The sequence below is a fragment of the Podarcis muralis genome, chromosome Z (genome assembly GCF_964188315.1).
Source record: "Podarcis muralis chromosome Z, rPodMur119.hap1.1, whole genome shotgun sequence".
Lineage (NCBI taxonomy): Eukaryota > Metazoa > Chordata > Lepidosauria > Squamata > Lacertidae > Podarcis > Podarcis muralis.
In genome coordinates this window covers 24,570,097-24,585,815 of record NC_135673.1, presented here as the reverse complement: position 1 = coordinate 24,585,815, position 15,719 = coordinate 24,570,097, and the positions used below count along the sequence as shown (strand labels likewise).

The 15,719-nt window shown below is 44.3% G+C and overlaps 2 protein-coding genes across 3 annotated transcripts in view; one reads left to right on the top strand and one right to left on the bottom strand.

Annotated features, from left to right (window-relative positions):
* TRPC5 (transient receptor potential cation channel subfamily C member 5) overlaps positions 1–15,719 on the bottom strand; it is a 174,903-nt gene that overhangs the window by 16,343 nt on the left and 142,841 nt on the right. For both annotated transcript variants that reach the window (XM_028714744.2, XM_028714743.2), the window contains one exon: positions 13,463–13,658. In XM_028714744.2, the coding sequence (XP_028570577.1) occupies positions 13,463–13,658 (196 nt within the window). The remainder of the gene's footprint in view (positions 1–13,462; positions 13,659–15,719) is intronic.
* LOC144326184 (uncharacterized) overlaps positions 1–15,719 on the top strand; it is a 32,962-nt gene that overhangs the window by 15,003 nt on the left and 2,240 nt on the right. The window contains exon 3 of the mRNA XM_077922539.1: positions 10,975–11,039. Within this exon, the coding sequence (XP_077778665.1) occupies positions 10,975–11,039 (65 nt within the window). The remainder of the gene's footprint in view (positions 1–10,974; positions 11,040–15,719) is intronic.

The following is a 15,719-nucleotide window of genomic DNA, read 5'->3' as shown; positions in this document are numbered from 1 at the left end:
GTCATAAACAATGGACAGTGTTAGTCAGTCTGTTACATTTTTTTTAAAAAATACACCATGCGCACACAAAATGCTAATTTCTCCTCTGTTTTCCTTCATAGTGAAAAAATGACAGCAGAATTCACAAGACATCCTTTAGCAAATCCCTGACTCTTAATGCTGTCTTCTCTATTTGTAGTGGAATTTTCCCCATACTCTTGCTTTTGAAACTGTAGGTTTCCCCCCTCAAAAGAATAAAGTTCATAAGAGCCAGCTTGGATTGGAAGTGTGCAAAATGTCAAACCAGCTACTCTGATTGTCCCTGATGCTTTCAACACCCATCTCATGATTTGTCCTCGAAGGCCAACCTAGAAAGGATGCTGGAGACCTACAGTTCATCTCACATGATTTGTCTTAATGGTTTCTTACTTGTTCAAATGCCATTGTCAAGAGGCAGGGGGCTAGAAATCTGCAGTGGCTGTAAGGAGGGGGAATACTTAAGCCTTTCCCTGCAGGTGATTTCTCCTTCTCAAAAAGCCCTCTCAAGATGTTTTGTTTTTTCCCCTTTCAGGGGAAAAGATATTGAGTCGAAGTATCTTTTCTGCCTGCGGGTAGATAAAGATTATTTGCAAATTTGTACTGGCAATGGCTCTCCAAAGCCTCAGGCAGTGTCATGAGCCCTGTGGAGATATCATGGAAGGAATAGTCAGATCCTGAGGCAGAGTGGGAGGAGATCAGGTAGTTGCAACTGGACATCCCCTGGAGGGTCTAAGTAGGTGAGCAGAGAGGCATCCCTCCCTTGTGTTATTGGACACCTCTTGTCAGGTACCTCCTAAGGAGTCTCTACTTTCTGGGAAGGCACCTGAGAGTAAATTGGATTCTGAGTCAGCACTGACTCCACCTCCATCTCCAAGGACAGTGGTGGTATGAACAAATCTCACAGGCCCAACCCACTTACAGGGATGCCCATTTGCTTGCCCAATCCCAAGACAACTGTCATGCTAAAGCTTGTGCCCACCCACTTCTTCAAATAAAAGAGACAGGAGCATGCTGCTTATTGGAACAAGATCTCATCTTGTGCTTAGCCATGCAATTCACCTGCTGTGCCTTTTACTTTGCCTATATACTTTGACTATATACTCAGATATACATATTACTCAGCTATACATATTAAAGATAGGGGCTGAAACAGGAAGTCAAGTTTAAGTTCTCTAGCAGTGAAGACCAGATTAGGCAGGGGTCTTTTTCTGAGTACCTGAGACACTCTGGGCTTTTGGATTAATGTGCACCACCATTGTACCTTGAGCCTTTGCCATGAGATGGGAGTCACAGGACCACCTCAGTCACAGGTTAGCTTCAAATGAGACTAAAGCTTATGCAAAGAATTCCATGGGGGAATATTTGTATGTATAGATGTTCTTAGTTCCCAAAAATTAAGCCAGGTGCCACCTGAAAGTATTATTAGCACATGCACCCCCATTCTTGCACACGACAATGGCAACAGTAATGGTTCGGTTGATAAATAAATGCATCTTTTGCTTTGGAGGGGGTTGTAGGTTGTTGACTGGGAAGGGGTGGTAGGGATGTAGAAGAAATCATTTCCCATTCTGTCCTGTATTGATTGCATGCAGCACTGTTTCCATTCTTCCAGTTCGACTTCTGCTAAAATCTACATTATTCATCTCACGGTCTGCTGCGATGAAATTATGGAGCATATGGAATTCATTATACAAATTATGTATACTCCACCCCATTCATTTTACTGCAGAGGAAATGCAATGCAAAAGGAGAAAAGACATAATCAATCCTGTATTGTTTGTGGACTGAAAGCAAAAACAACAGCGAATATTAATTTTATTCACTGAATTGATTCCCATTCCTGACAATTTCTGCTCCCATTTCTGTTTTCACGGAATTCTCCAACATTCCAAAATGTGGCACCCTCAAAATAAGAAAGGAGGGATGTTTGATATCTGAATTTTAGTTTGTAAAAATAACAGAAAGATCAGTGCTTCCCATTTTGTAAGGTTTTTGAATGTTTTGTAAATGTATTGTCCACATGTTGTATTTTGTAGCCTTTCCAGTTCTCTTGGGCTTTAGTTCCCCAACTTCTTGTCTATATGCACTCTGTAGTTGAATATTAAGGTTATGAAAAGCATGAAAAGCAAAACAAGCCTCCCCAAACCCCACTAGAGATGGAGGAAAATAATGTATCAATTCAAATTTTAATGTGAACCCAACAAATTTGCACTTCCTGAACCAATATGAAGAGCAAAACACAGCTATTGTTTGAAATTAGCACTTCCCTGAATTTTGCCATGCAGTCTACTATTGAAAGAAATGTGGACACAAATGTAGTAAGGGGAAATGGATTGATTAGTGAAAGTAACATGCAAAAACGGATTCTATTATGGCTTGCAAAAATGTGTGTGCTGTATTAGTAGTTGTATGAAAGTGTGTGAAAGGTTTTTCTTGAGAGAAATGTAATTAAAATGCATACAAATATTTGAGTATCTTTTATTAAAAGGCAAACTATTATGTGAATGCATTGAACTGAATGGAACCTAAGACTTTAAAAATGAAAACCTGAGAGAAGTCAAAATAGACAGATTTGTCCATATGCAGCCAACAGTCCCGTGAAATGAAACGACAGCTAATGAGGACCTCTGGTAGAAGGCACGTGCGTAGAATAGAGCGGGATTTTTAAAAAAATCTCTTCTATTAAATTGCCTGATAGGAGAAGCCTGGAGTGGCTCTTTGATTTGTCCGAATTCAGTTCAAATGTGTTCTGCTTTGATTGCAATATCCAGATAAATCAGAGCACTGTGAAGGTCACAGGTCAAAAAAAGCAGTGCTTTGAAAGCACCAGCAGGGAATTTCATATGAGAAATAGATTAGCTGAATACATCTTCTCTATATCACTGTCCCTTCTCTGTCAGATAAGACTGTCCATTCATTATAGCAAATTCCTGATAGTGGTTTGCCCATAGGACCATCGAGGCTCAGAACTTGACCGGATCTTTCATGGGCTTTGCCCTCAGTGTCTCCAGAGAAACAATTTAAATCCAAAAGGTGGAAGGCAAAAGGCCTATTTCCATACTTCTTTCCCCAGTCTATGTTTCAAGGGAGTAGTGGCCTCCAGGTATTTGTAGTGCAACTCCCATCACCCTTGGCCATGCTAGCTGGGGCTGGTGAGCATGCAATCACATATGGGGAGTGGCTAATCTATCCTCTTTTCTAGCATCTTCCAGGATCTTTCTCCTTTCCATGGGAGAAAGAGATTGAGAAGCAGACACTGATAACTACATGTTGAAAATGCATGAGAGTTAAGGCAATTATCCTGCACTGAAGAGATCATGCCCTTACTCTGGAGGGCTCATCCAGACTTCCTTTTGTGCCGTGTTTTTAGGCGCATGCCCACCCTTTAAAGGGCCATGTTTGAGCACTTCCCTGTGCTTTTCTTCGAAAACCCACTTTTTACCACTGAATCAGAGCAAAGGGCAATCTGTTGAAAACAGGAATTGCTGTTTGTTCCGATTCAGCATTAAAGAGTGGGTTTTCGAGGGGAAAGTGCTGGGACAAAAAAAGTGTGGAGGCAAGCAGTGCTTCTGAATGGAGGAAGCAGTGCTTCTGAATGCCAGTTGGTGGAAACCACAGGAAGGGAGAGTGCTCTTGTGTTCAGGTCCTGCTTGTGGCTTCCCACAGACATTTGTTTGGCCACTGTCAGAGCAGGATGCTGGACTAGATGGACCACTGACCTGATCCAGCAGGCTCTTCTTATGAGTCTTATTGCAAACTGCCAGGTCTTTTGTTTTCCTGAACATTGTGGTCATCAGCTACTCAGTAGCCAGACCAAATTTTTGTAAGTGCCATTACCTCCCGAGCACCTTGATTACTGCAACCCTGATGAGCATCATGAATAATAGCTGGTGTAGAGTAACGCCGCTTGTCGATTGTATTTTTAGCATTTCTTTTAAGCATTTGGCCACTTTCCCAGGCGAATCTCTTTAATTATATAGATCTGATTTTCAGGGTTAGGAGAGAAGGAAGGAAAGGTTGTGAAGGAAAATGCAAGCATGAAGGAGGGGCTGGCTTGCCTTCTATATCTTATTTTGCTTAATTAATTCAGCCGCAAGAGAGAACGTTAATTTTGCTTGTCAGGTCTGACTTGAGGATGAGAGGATGCTCTAGGCTGCTGTCTCTGCTGCTTCCTCTGGCTACGTTGACTTCCACCGTGTCATTAAAGGGGCCTCTTGGGATGCCATTTTGCCTGTCACTTGGCATATAAACTATGCAAGCAGGTTGGGCCCATCTTACACAGGCGGGGAGGAAAGCACCCTTAATATCTGTGAGAGGAAATTTATTGCTACAAGCACAAATGGCAGAAGAAGAGCTATCAGTGAGTTTCCATTAGGGGGAGAAGAGTCCCTCTATTTCATTTGCTTCTTGTTCAGCAACAGGTCCTGTGTTCTACTCTTCCACAATTTCAGCTTAACCTGGAGAATATTCAACCTTAATTCTGGGAATGAGGCATGTGTAAGGATGAGCAAATCTTGGTCAATACTGGTTCCTGTAATGAGTATAATAATCACATTCAGTAGACATTTATGGTATAAATGAAGGAATGTGCGTAGGCCTGTTTTTAGGCTGAAGAACACCACTCTAAAATGGAGTCTCATTAAGACTTGTGGGCAAGTGAAGTGGGGAAGAAGTGCTGAGTTCTTGAGACTTGACGTATGAACAGGCTGATAACAAAGGACGGGTGTTGAGCAAGATTGACTAATGATGATGTGATGAACTCTGGAACGTGATGAACAACTATGACAAGGAACAGATGGTGGTGAATCACCAGAGCTGGAATGTCTGATTGAAAGTCTATAAAGAAGGGACTTTCCAGTGGAAAGGTGTGCCATGTTCCCAGCGCTGCAATGCCTGCCACCCGTCCTCTTGTCATGGCCTGATCAGCTACTGGTGTAGAGTTGGTGAGTATGACTAAGAATGTGCACGTGCGTGTTCTAGGGACTGCGATTTTAATGTATACAATAAAAATGTTTTGCTGAGTCTCTCTGAGTCTAATTTTCCTTTCTCCTAAAGAACCAGCTAAAAATGGATCAAAAGAGCCTCTTATTTGTAACATTTCTCTCAGTTCTTCATTGTTCCAGATTTAAGTTTTGTTTTCCACATTTCCACAACAGTTGGCAATTAAAAAGAAGTCATCATAAAAATTCATCAGCATTTTAGGGTGAACGTCTCTGACTATCTTTTCTTGTTCTTCATCTTTTCCCCCCAATAGTGGGTCCAACTGTCAAGAATGTGGTTTCTGCTCGTGCTGTAGAGGGAAGTGAGGGCCAGATGGGGCTTGCTAACCTGGGAAGGTAACTCATCTAGGAGAAGGAAAACTCTGATCCTTAACCTCTGATGCCTTGTTAAAAGGCTATGGAGCACATTGCTAAAGCATTGGAGACTGATGCTATTTTCTGGTAGGATTCAGTTGTGTACTGACAAATTCAGGTTGTACAATTAACATTTAGAGTTTTTGCACAACAAATCCCGCTTCTCCCTAAAAACTGGACTTTTGCAAGAGGGGAAGTGGAAGGGAAAAAGTACTGGAAACACAGCATTGTAAAACTCCTCTGCAAATCCCCAGAGGAGTGCCATTAGCTGTCTCCCATGTTACAGAGGCCTGACTGCGCTCAACTTAGAAGTTGGGCACTTAGTGTCACTGGTCTCACACGGTTGAATGCTCTCTTCCAGCAGAGATGCAGCAAGCAGCAACACCTGGGGGGCACCTTCTATGCAGGGATGTGCCAGTGATGGACTCTTGGCACTCACCTTCACCTGCCCCCTCCCCTTTCCCAGAGCAGGTGACAGCTGTTGCTCTTCTTCACCACCACTTGCTCTTCTGCTTGTTTGCCCACCACTTTGCTGGGGAACTGAACAGGCAGCAAAAATAGTAAAGGGTGCTATGCATGTATGTTCAGTCACTGACATTGCCAGATTGGGTTTCAAATGTCTCATCTCTGAGACCTTGGAAAGCCACTGCAAACCAGTGTAGACCAGCCTTTCCTGGCCTGAGGGCACCAAGTTGGGGGAGGCTGGTGGAGGCAATATTGAGCTAGAAGCATCAATGATCTGACTCAGTATAAAAGTAACTTTCTATGCTCTTGTTCTCAAAGTGAGGAGGTGGCAATGCTGTGGTGTGTGCATGTTGGGGTTGGACGGGGACGGGGGAATGAGGTTAGGGACCTACTGAAGGCTTCTTGCTTGTGGTGCTTCATAACCTGGAAACAAGGCCAAATATTAATAAAATACAATTGGCCACTTCTGATAAAAGAGTGGGAGAGAGGCAGAGAGAGAGAACTCATATTTGCTTATCCCTGTGGGGCTTAAGCAAAACACAAGTGTATAAAGTCAGAATGCATCCCTTGGATGCATTTGGATGCTCAGCAAACAGCCCATGAATATTAAAAGCTCAGTTCAAGTCCACAGGTGAGATATAGTTAGGCTAAAGACAGGGAAAGGAAAGGAAAGGAAAGGAAAGGAAAGAGACAGTTCATCATCACATGCATGACGTCCTCATGCTCCCAGGGAAACAATTAAGCCTCCTTAGACTCCAGTGAGGTATGCAGAGCCAGATTGCACAGGGAGACCTTTCCATTGCTCTGGATGCAGCTTGACATGTATTTGATGCCCCAGAGGAAATTCTGGAGGCAAATGCAGCACTCACACGTCAGAAGAATTGGTGAGTATGTGGGATATAATTATGAACCTGCTAACTATTTTTAAAAAATGGTGTGCCCCTTGGATAGTACCAGGAAGAATGAAGTGTGTGTGTGTTTCTTCAGGAGCACAAAGGGATCTAGAAGCCTCTGAACATGTCACACTTCTCTGGGCACGGATAATGAATAATACTCAACACTTGTATGGTGCTCTCAAGGGTCCATAGAAATTTGTTGCAGTGCTTATAACAACTGTGCAAGGAAGGTCAGTTTTGTTTTCCTCACTGTGTGTGGGTGTGGGTGTAGTCTGAGATAAAGAGAAAGCCTTGCCTAAGTACATGATAGAAACAGTGAGGGCCACTGACTTGGATGATTCTAAACGAGGTTTAGACAAAGTCAGGGAGGAGAAAGCTATCAACAGCTATTAGCCCCAATGACTACATTCTACCTGTCAGATTTAGTATGCTTCTGAATATCAGTTGCTGGAAACCACATGGCCAAGGAGTGTTCTTGTGCTCGAATCCTGCTTGTGGGTTTCACACAGGCATCTGGTTTGTCACCACAGAACAGGATGCTGGACCAGAAGTGGTTTGATCCAGTAGGCTCTCATTATGTCATTTTTGCCATTCAGAATCCATTTTTGTTGGTGTGTTATTAACCTCCATACTACAGGAATATAGTTTAAAAGTGCTTGAACATCTGCAAATATCAAAGATTTCACCAATACAAAATAGATATTGAAAGCAAAAAGAATGTATCACTGGACATGCCAACATCCCCTGCTCTAATGAGGCATTTTCAGTATCTATATGTATTTGACAGTGCCTTCCTGTACAGATATACCTAAAACATAATTTTTAGCTGAAGCAGTCTCAGTCACAAATCTAAAGCAACGTTCCTTATAGTTTCTAAACAATTTTCCATTGTTTAGCATGTACAGCATATTTTAATTCCTTATCCCGCAACTCTCCAGTTCCTGCACACCTGCTTTACAAAGGGCCAAAAAAGTATTTATAAACAGCAGTCATGGATTTAGTTTTCTGGGAAGACAAAAAAAATTCCCTCCAACAATTTAGGAGATGCCAAAGCGCTCAAAGCAGACAGTTCATAAATAGACACAAACACGTGTGGTAAACGAAAGCATTAACAAAGAAAAGGCAGCACGCTATGGAACTCACTCCTCCAGGAAACAGTGATGGCAACCAGATAGGATGGCTTTAAAAAAGGATGGGGCAAATTCATAACCGCAGCGGCAATCTTCTACAATAGCCGTCAGAGGCACTGGCCACTGAAACCAGTTCCTGGGAATCACAGGTGGGCAGAGTGCTGTTGTGTTTGTGGCCTGTTTATGGGCTTCCCATGGGCATCGGTGAGAGTAGGATGCTGGACTAAATGAGCCACTGGCTTGATCCAGCAGGCTCTTCCCAAATTTAGTCCCCATAGGTGCACTGCAGCAAATGTCATATATTTTTTTTTTTTTTTTTTTTTAAATATTTTATTAAGGATTTTCTTGTTTTACAGAAGTGTAGTGCCTCATATATATTTTTCCCCATGTAACATTTTTACAAATCCGTTTCATTTGTTGAGGCATTAGGGGGAGAAGAAAATAAAAATAAAAATAAAAAAAGGAGAGAAAAAAGAAAGGGGGGTGGAGAGAGGGAAGATGGATAAGGGTGGGATTGGGTGGCGGTGTTTCTATTATGTTTAATGTGTGTAGAGTTTGGTGTCAGCGTGCTTGTGTTGTTCACTTGTGTTCCTTTGGTGGTGAGAGAGGTTGGTGTCATATTTGATGTCTTTGCCACTAAAGAAAGAAAATGCCCAACTGAATCCATTGCAGTTGGTAACACTGAAAGAAGTGCATTTTTATGAATGAGTATAGGCACACACTTAGAATTCTTGGAGTAACCAGGAGCGTAGAGAACCCTTTCCCATGTTGCCAAACCAGACATCAAGGAATAATGCCTTCAGTCTTGCGGAAGGCTTATCATTACGCGCACTGTTGCTGATGATGAGTAATAGATTCACTTGGCCATCCCTACCACATGGAGATAAATCCCACTGTCCTTTTAGACATCATGACAATTTTCATCTGTGTTCAAAATGCAAAGCTATTTCTGTCATGCCTTGAAAATATTGAGATGAGGAATCCCATCCTTGCAGAAAACGACCTATCCACACTTACAATTCCTCCACTCCAGGCACGGTCTGCTCTGTTTCTGAGGGTGTTTTTTGTTTTGGTTCTGGAGCTTTCCCTGTGAAAAACCACTTTTTAAAGCTCGATCAGAGCAAGTGGGAAACCACAGGAAACCTGAATTGACATTTGTTCCAGTTGAGTTTTAAAGAGCAAGTTTTTGCAGAGTAAGCTCAGAGAAGGAAAAAACCCAAACAAACCACTCAGACACAGAGATTTTAAGTGTGCCCATGTGCCTGGAAAGAGTAGGGCAAAAGCTATATGTGGATAAGTCCACAGTGAGGAGATATCCTGATGCTGGGAATGCTACTACAGGATGTGATCTCAGCTGATTGACTAAGCCCCTCAGTATCAGTTTACATTGAAGCAAGGCATAAGGCGGCATTTTGCTTTCTTAGCCGCTGATTTCTGTATTTGAATATTGACTGTATTTTGACTCTATGAGAAGGGAAGATAAATACAGGTTGGTGCAGTGAAATGCTCAATAATTACATTGCTTCAAGGTGCCCTGAAGGAAGCAGACGGCTACTGAAGTTTAAAATAGCCTTTGTCCAAAAAGGAGAGTGAGAGAAAAAAACTTGCAGTTCAGTAAGCTGCCTTTCCCCTTAAGCAATGCAGGGGTTATTATGGTTGCTTCTCTTATTGGGTCTTGTTCAGCTGCTCTGTGCCATCACTACAATGTGCAACCGGCAAACAGCCATTAGGTGAAAAGGAAGGCAAAGATCTTAGAATGCGGAACTAGGCAATGGCCAAACAGGGCAGGCTTTAAATAGGGAATAAGCTTTCAAGTTCTGTTTAAAGGGGAAATATGTGCACATATTGTTGATGGCATCTGTCTCAAAGAACAATGGAGTGTGCCTCTGGGGGTGAAGCCAAACTCCTGTGTTAGCAGCATCAAAGTGACCCTCTCAGTATGCAAGCCTGGGCAGTGTGTATGGAGGTCCTGGGCTGCCCAGACGATAAGACCCCCTACCCTCAGCTTCACTGGGTGTGGTCCAAAGAAAAGCAGAACAATATGTTTGGCAACAGCTTGGCTACAGGAGCTGCCAGGAGGTGGCATATAAGGTAGCATCCAACCATCTAAGGGACTCCGGATTTGTGTAGCATTTTGTCCTTAGCCTTTCTTCTCTTTGGAAGATATCCTGCAAGGCAGCGGAGGTTTCAGATCAGGGTTTTCCTTCTTCTAGAGGGGCTACCTTTCCAGGTTCATGAGCTCCATCTGCCCCTCACTTCTCTCTACAGCACATGCAAAAACTGCTTTCTTGGCTGTTGTGCCCACTGTTGGTCTCGTTGGGCGCTCCTGCTAATAATGCACTCAGGTCAGGATTAGCTGATAATCTGCAGTACTCTGTTTGCCCATTATGAGGGTGGCACTGCAGAACAGGGAAGATCAAAACAAGTACTCGTAACTCCTTAAGTTTGCTAACTAGTGCAGGGACAGTGCCCCCAGTAAAATTGTACGGATACCACTCAGTCTACCCTGCCTTAAAGACACAGATGTGGACTGGTGCCTTTGCAGTTATCCCTTAAGTAGGGATAACATTCCATCATCACTCCACAAGGTCTAAAACCCACAGAGGCTTAATGTGTATGTTCTGTTTTATTCTAAAGAGCTTAAGATCTTTCTCCCAAGATTTAGCATCTCTTCAGGGTTGCCTATACATCAACATCAGGGCTATAATGAATCAGAGCCAGGTTCTCTTTCCAGGTCATATGGAGGGAGAGAGGGAGAATTGTATTTCTTTTGCCTGTTCTTGAAGTCCTGCCAGATGCCCAAAGTCACCAAGAGTACAGAATGCCTTGCCCAGTTCTGCATTTAGGTATGCAAGCAAGCCGTCAGGCATTGAAATGAGGATGGTTTTAGGGAACAGCTCATCAGGTAGCTCTCTTGCAAGACTCATGTTCCTCCCTATTCTCTAGCTTGTGGAGGAAAATGAAGTCAAGCTTGCTATTCTGGAATTTCATTGGAAATTTCATAATATATAACTTTCAGCATGTAGAAAATGCATTATCACAATATCTCAGCAATATCCTTAAAATTACCATCCTATCATGGAGTTTTGTGTTGTTATCCCCATATTGCAGATGGAAGGCTGAGACTGAGGCTTGTCTAAAATCATCCAGAAAGGAAGAGGGAAGAGTCACACCAGGTACTTTTTGATTCTTTCTCTCTACCCAAGTGGTCACCAACATGATGCTCTCCAGATGTTGCAATTCAACTCCCGATCAGTCCCACCCAGTATTACCATTGGCTACCCCTGCACTAGCAACACCTCCAGGAAGCAACTTAGTAGGTATAGAACAGGGGTTGGCAATTTTTTTTTAGCCGCAGCCCGGCCCACTGTGCCTCAGACCTTGTGGCAGGCTGGAGAAGCAGCACTGGGGGAGGGGGCTGGAAGAAGAGGTGAGGGGGGGCAAGTAGTCCTCCTCCCCATTACCCACCCCCAGCCACTGCACTTACCTTCCCTGGGGCTGCTGCCACCGCCACTGCTGTTTCTCGTGGGTAGGCAGAGCGAGCTCATCCACTCCGCTCTCTGGCCCACAGGAGCACCAGGGTGGCGACCACCGTGGAGGAAAGATGAGTGGCGCGAAAGGGCTGGCTCTGGAGAGGGGCTGCTTAAAATGCCAGCTCAGCCCAACCTCCTTCCTCCTCTAGGCAGGGCAGGGAGAAGCCAGGAGGAGGGAGGTAGGAGCCGCACATTGTGTGTATGGGGGGGGGGGAATGGAGTGGCATAGGAAAAAAAAGGCGTAGCCCAAATGAACAGAATCCCCACACCAATCCCCGGACAGTCTGCGGGCTGGATCCTGAAGGCAACTGGGCCTGATCCGGCCCGCGGGCCTTAGTTTGCTGACCCCTGGTATAGAAACTCATAATAGGGAAAAGCCTGGCATAACATATCTGTGATAACGGATTGGAAGCAAGTCTCACTGTGTTAAGTTCAAACATATTCTATTCCTCTCTAAGTACGAATGGTGGGCAAAAAAACCCCAAACCAGCACGTATCTTTGGGCTTGCAGTAGAAGCCCACATCACTGACTGGCTGACCTTCTGTGATGTCATCAAGAAACACCCTCAATCCCTGGAATTAAGCCAACTGCATGCAGCTATGATTGGCTTACCTTTTGTGATGTTACCAAGAAACACACACCCTTAATCCAATAAGAAGCACCAACTGCATGCTGCACTGTTTCACTGACCTTCTGTCATCTTACCAAGAAACAAACAAGACACTCTCAATCCCCAGAACAGAAGTCACTTGTAATCAGCACTGACTGGCAGAACTTCTGTGATGCCATGAAAAAACACCTCTTCTCAATCCCTGGTTTTGATTTCCCTTCTCCATTGTTAAATTAATACATTAATGAATGAACAGATAAACACATGAATATTCACGCAGTGCTGTGTGTGAAAAATAGATAGAGAGAACCAGTAGTCTGCCTGAAGCGTGGCAGACGGGTGCTAAGTGGGTGGTTGAGCAGCATTCAAATCACTGGTAGGCATTTGTAATTAATGATGCAAATCTCATCTCATACCAATGGCTGAGGTACCTACGGCAGCAAGCTCTCTTTTTCTAATGCATTTCTCTTTGTCCATTTTTAAGAAGTGTCAAACATAAGATTGTAGAATTGGAAGGGACCCTGGGGATCATCTAGTCCAACCCCCTGCAATGAACAGTGTCATCTGAGAACACAGCAAATGAGCTAGGAATTTCCAGCATATTCTATCTGCACATTTACATGCAAATACATGGCCCACCCATGAGGCAACATGAGGCAACTGCCTCACGTGACAGGATCCATAGGGGCAGCAGATCCAGCCTGCAAGGAAAGCATTGTCTGCTCCTGCTGCAACAAGAGCTGCGGCACGCTCCTTGAAGGCTGGATGTGTCACCACCTCAGCAGCCCCCCACCCGATTCCACCTCTACAGTGGCCTCTCAGCGAATAGGAGGTGCTGCTGATTTTCTCCCACTGCAGGGAAGAAATGATGGGAGCTGCCCTTGGGGGTTTTCTGGGCTCTGTACTGGCCTGGCATTATTCAGTGTGCCATGTGGTGGCCTTTGATTCCCACTTCAACTGCCAAGTAAGGTTGATTTGACACCACCACCCCACGTTCCTGATGTAGATCTCCACTCACTCCTCCTTCTCTGGTGGGGCGGAGAGCACCATTTTGTGGTGTGTCTCAGGTACCAAAATGTCTTGGGCCAGCCCTGCATACATTTAATTATGAGGTCCTATTTGACTTCTTGCTTTTGGCCAGAGGATGGTGGGATCATAAGTCGTTCTCAGCTGCAGCTTGCAACAGCAATCCGTGTTACTCTTTGCTTCAGAAGTCAGGTGATTCTCAAGGGTCAATTGCTCAATGTTACAAAGGGATACAAGGGATATAAAGAATCCAGACTTTCTTGTTTCCCTAAGGGTGGTGGTGACTTTTCTGCCTCCAACCTGCAACTGAAGTATCTTGGGTGCCAGGAAGAATCTCACTTTCCTGTCCCTCTTGCACACAGGCACACATATATACACAAAATGCATATTTCAAAGAAAATCAGAAAGAAAGTCCATCAGTTGACTTACTGCTATGAGCTGGTAGGAGTTATTCATCATTGCTATGAGCATATTTAGCAAGACCACTAGGGAGATGACGTTGTACGTGCCAAACATGGTGGCCCCAACAAATTCCGTGAATTCATGCCTGGCTTTCACATTAGTGACGTAGAGGTTCAGCAGACCAAACACAGACCAAAAGAGTGACTGTAGAGTTTCAAAGAGCCTGCAAAAGAGGAGTGCAACATTTGTCATTGCTGGTTGGACATTTAAAGCCTTCATTTATTTAGTTTAAGTACAGAGAAAGGATCAAAGCTGTTGCCTTCGAGAATACTCCAGCTGTCTTAAAACAGGGACGGCAGAATCCGGGGCTCCCCAGATGTTGTTGAATGGCAACTCCTACATTCTCAATTTTGCATATAATTAATCAAACACATCTGACACAAATTAATTTAAACACACCTGACAATCTCAGCTCCCTTCTGCCCTTGGCAAGATGTATTGGTCCCCCCACCCGAACAGTGGAGGAGTGACCAGGGCAGGATTCTGGCCACTCTGTGCCAGAGTAGAGAGGCATGGTTTTTGCACCCCCCTGGGTTTGCACCCTTGGCAGGAGCTAACCTCACCAACCCCTAAGTATACCCAATGCATGCAAAGTTCAAGGAGACTGGCTCCACCACATTCCATGTATAGGTAAAGGTAAAGGGACCCCTGACCATTAGGTCCAGTCGTGGATGACTCTGGGGTTATGGTGCTCATCTCACTTTATTGGCCGAGGGATCCAGTGTTTGTCTGTAGACAGCTTCCGGGTCACGTGGCCTGCATGACTAAGCCGCTTCTGGCAAACCAGAGCAGTGCACAGAAACACTGTTTACCTTCCTGACAGAGCGGTACCTATTTATCCACTTGCACTTCGTGCTTTCGAACTGCTAGGTTGGCAGGAGCAGGGACCGAGCAACGGGAGCTCACCCCGTCGCGGGGATTCGAACCGCCGACCTTCCGATCGGCAAGTCCTAGGTTTTATGGTTTAACCCACAGTGCCACCCGCGTCCCTTATATATGTATAAATTCTTATACATCCTTATATAAAGGGTAAAGGGGACCCCTGACCATTAGGTCCAGTCGTGGCCGACTCTGGGGTTGCGGCACTCATCTCGCTTTATTGGCCGAGGGAGCTGGCATACAGCTTCCGGGGCATGTGGCCAGCATGACTAAGCCGCTTCTGGCGAACCAGAGCAGCGCACGGAAACACCATTTACCTTCCCGCCGGAGCGGTACCTATTTATCTACTTGCACTTTGATGTGCTTTCGAACTGCTAGGTGGGCAGGAGCAGGGACCGAGCAACGGGAGCTCACCCCGTTGCGGGGATTCGAACCGCCGACCTTCCGATCGGCAAGTCCTAGGCTCTGTGGTTTAAGCCACAGCGCCACCCGCGTCCCTATATCCTTATATATCCATGTATAAATTCATTTAAAACAAAATTCTTCTCCATCCTTGCCCTTATGTGATAACCAGATATTTTACCTTCTTTTCCTAAAGACCCATGGAAGAATATGAAAATTGCCAGCCTGTCCCTTCTCTACTTCTTCCTTTGTCCATTATTCAGAAGAGCACCCAGTGTTTTTATTTAAAAGCAGCTGCAGAATAGGGGTTCCAAAGTCTATAAGAGAAGTGGTGCTGGGGTGGGGAAGTTAGCCCTTTCCCATGCGTTGTTTCCCAACTGATACTTTATTATTATTATTATTATTATTATTATTATTATTATTATTATTATTATTTGTTACATTTGCATACCACCCTATGCCCATAGATCACAACATAAAATTACAATATAAAAACACATAATACATAAGAAAAATATAAACAGATACAACCCAATAATCCCCTCTTCCACAACACATTTTGAAAGAGCATTGGATCATGTCAATCAGCCAAAGGCCTGGTTAAAGAGGAACGTTCTTGCCTGGTGCCCAAAGGTGTATAATGAAGGCACCATCCGAACCTCCCTGGGGAGAGCATGTTACAAATCAGGAGGTACTGCAGAAAAGGCCTGTTTTCTTGTTGCCATCCTTTGGACCTCTTGTGGAGGAGACACACAAAAAATATATTCCCCTATTTTCCTTCTTAATGCTGAAATATCCCCCTGTAGCTTCACAGAGAGAGCTGTTTTTGATCAAGAAAAGGATTTGTGGGCTGGTGGAGAGTTACATGCTCTGCCCCCAGTGCCACTGCTATAAACATATTCAGAGTTTTCCCTCACCTCTGCTTTAAAGGGGAGGGGGGGAG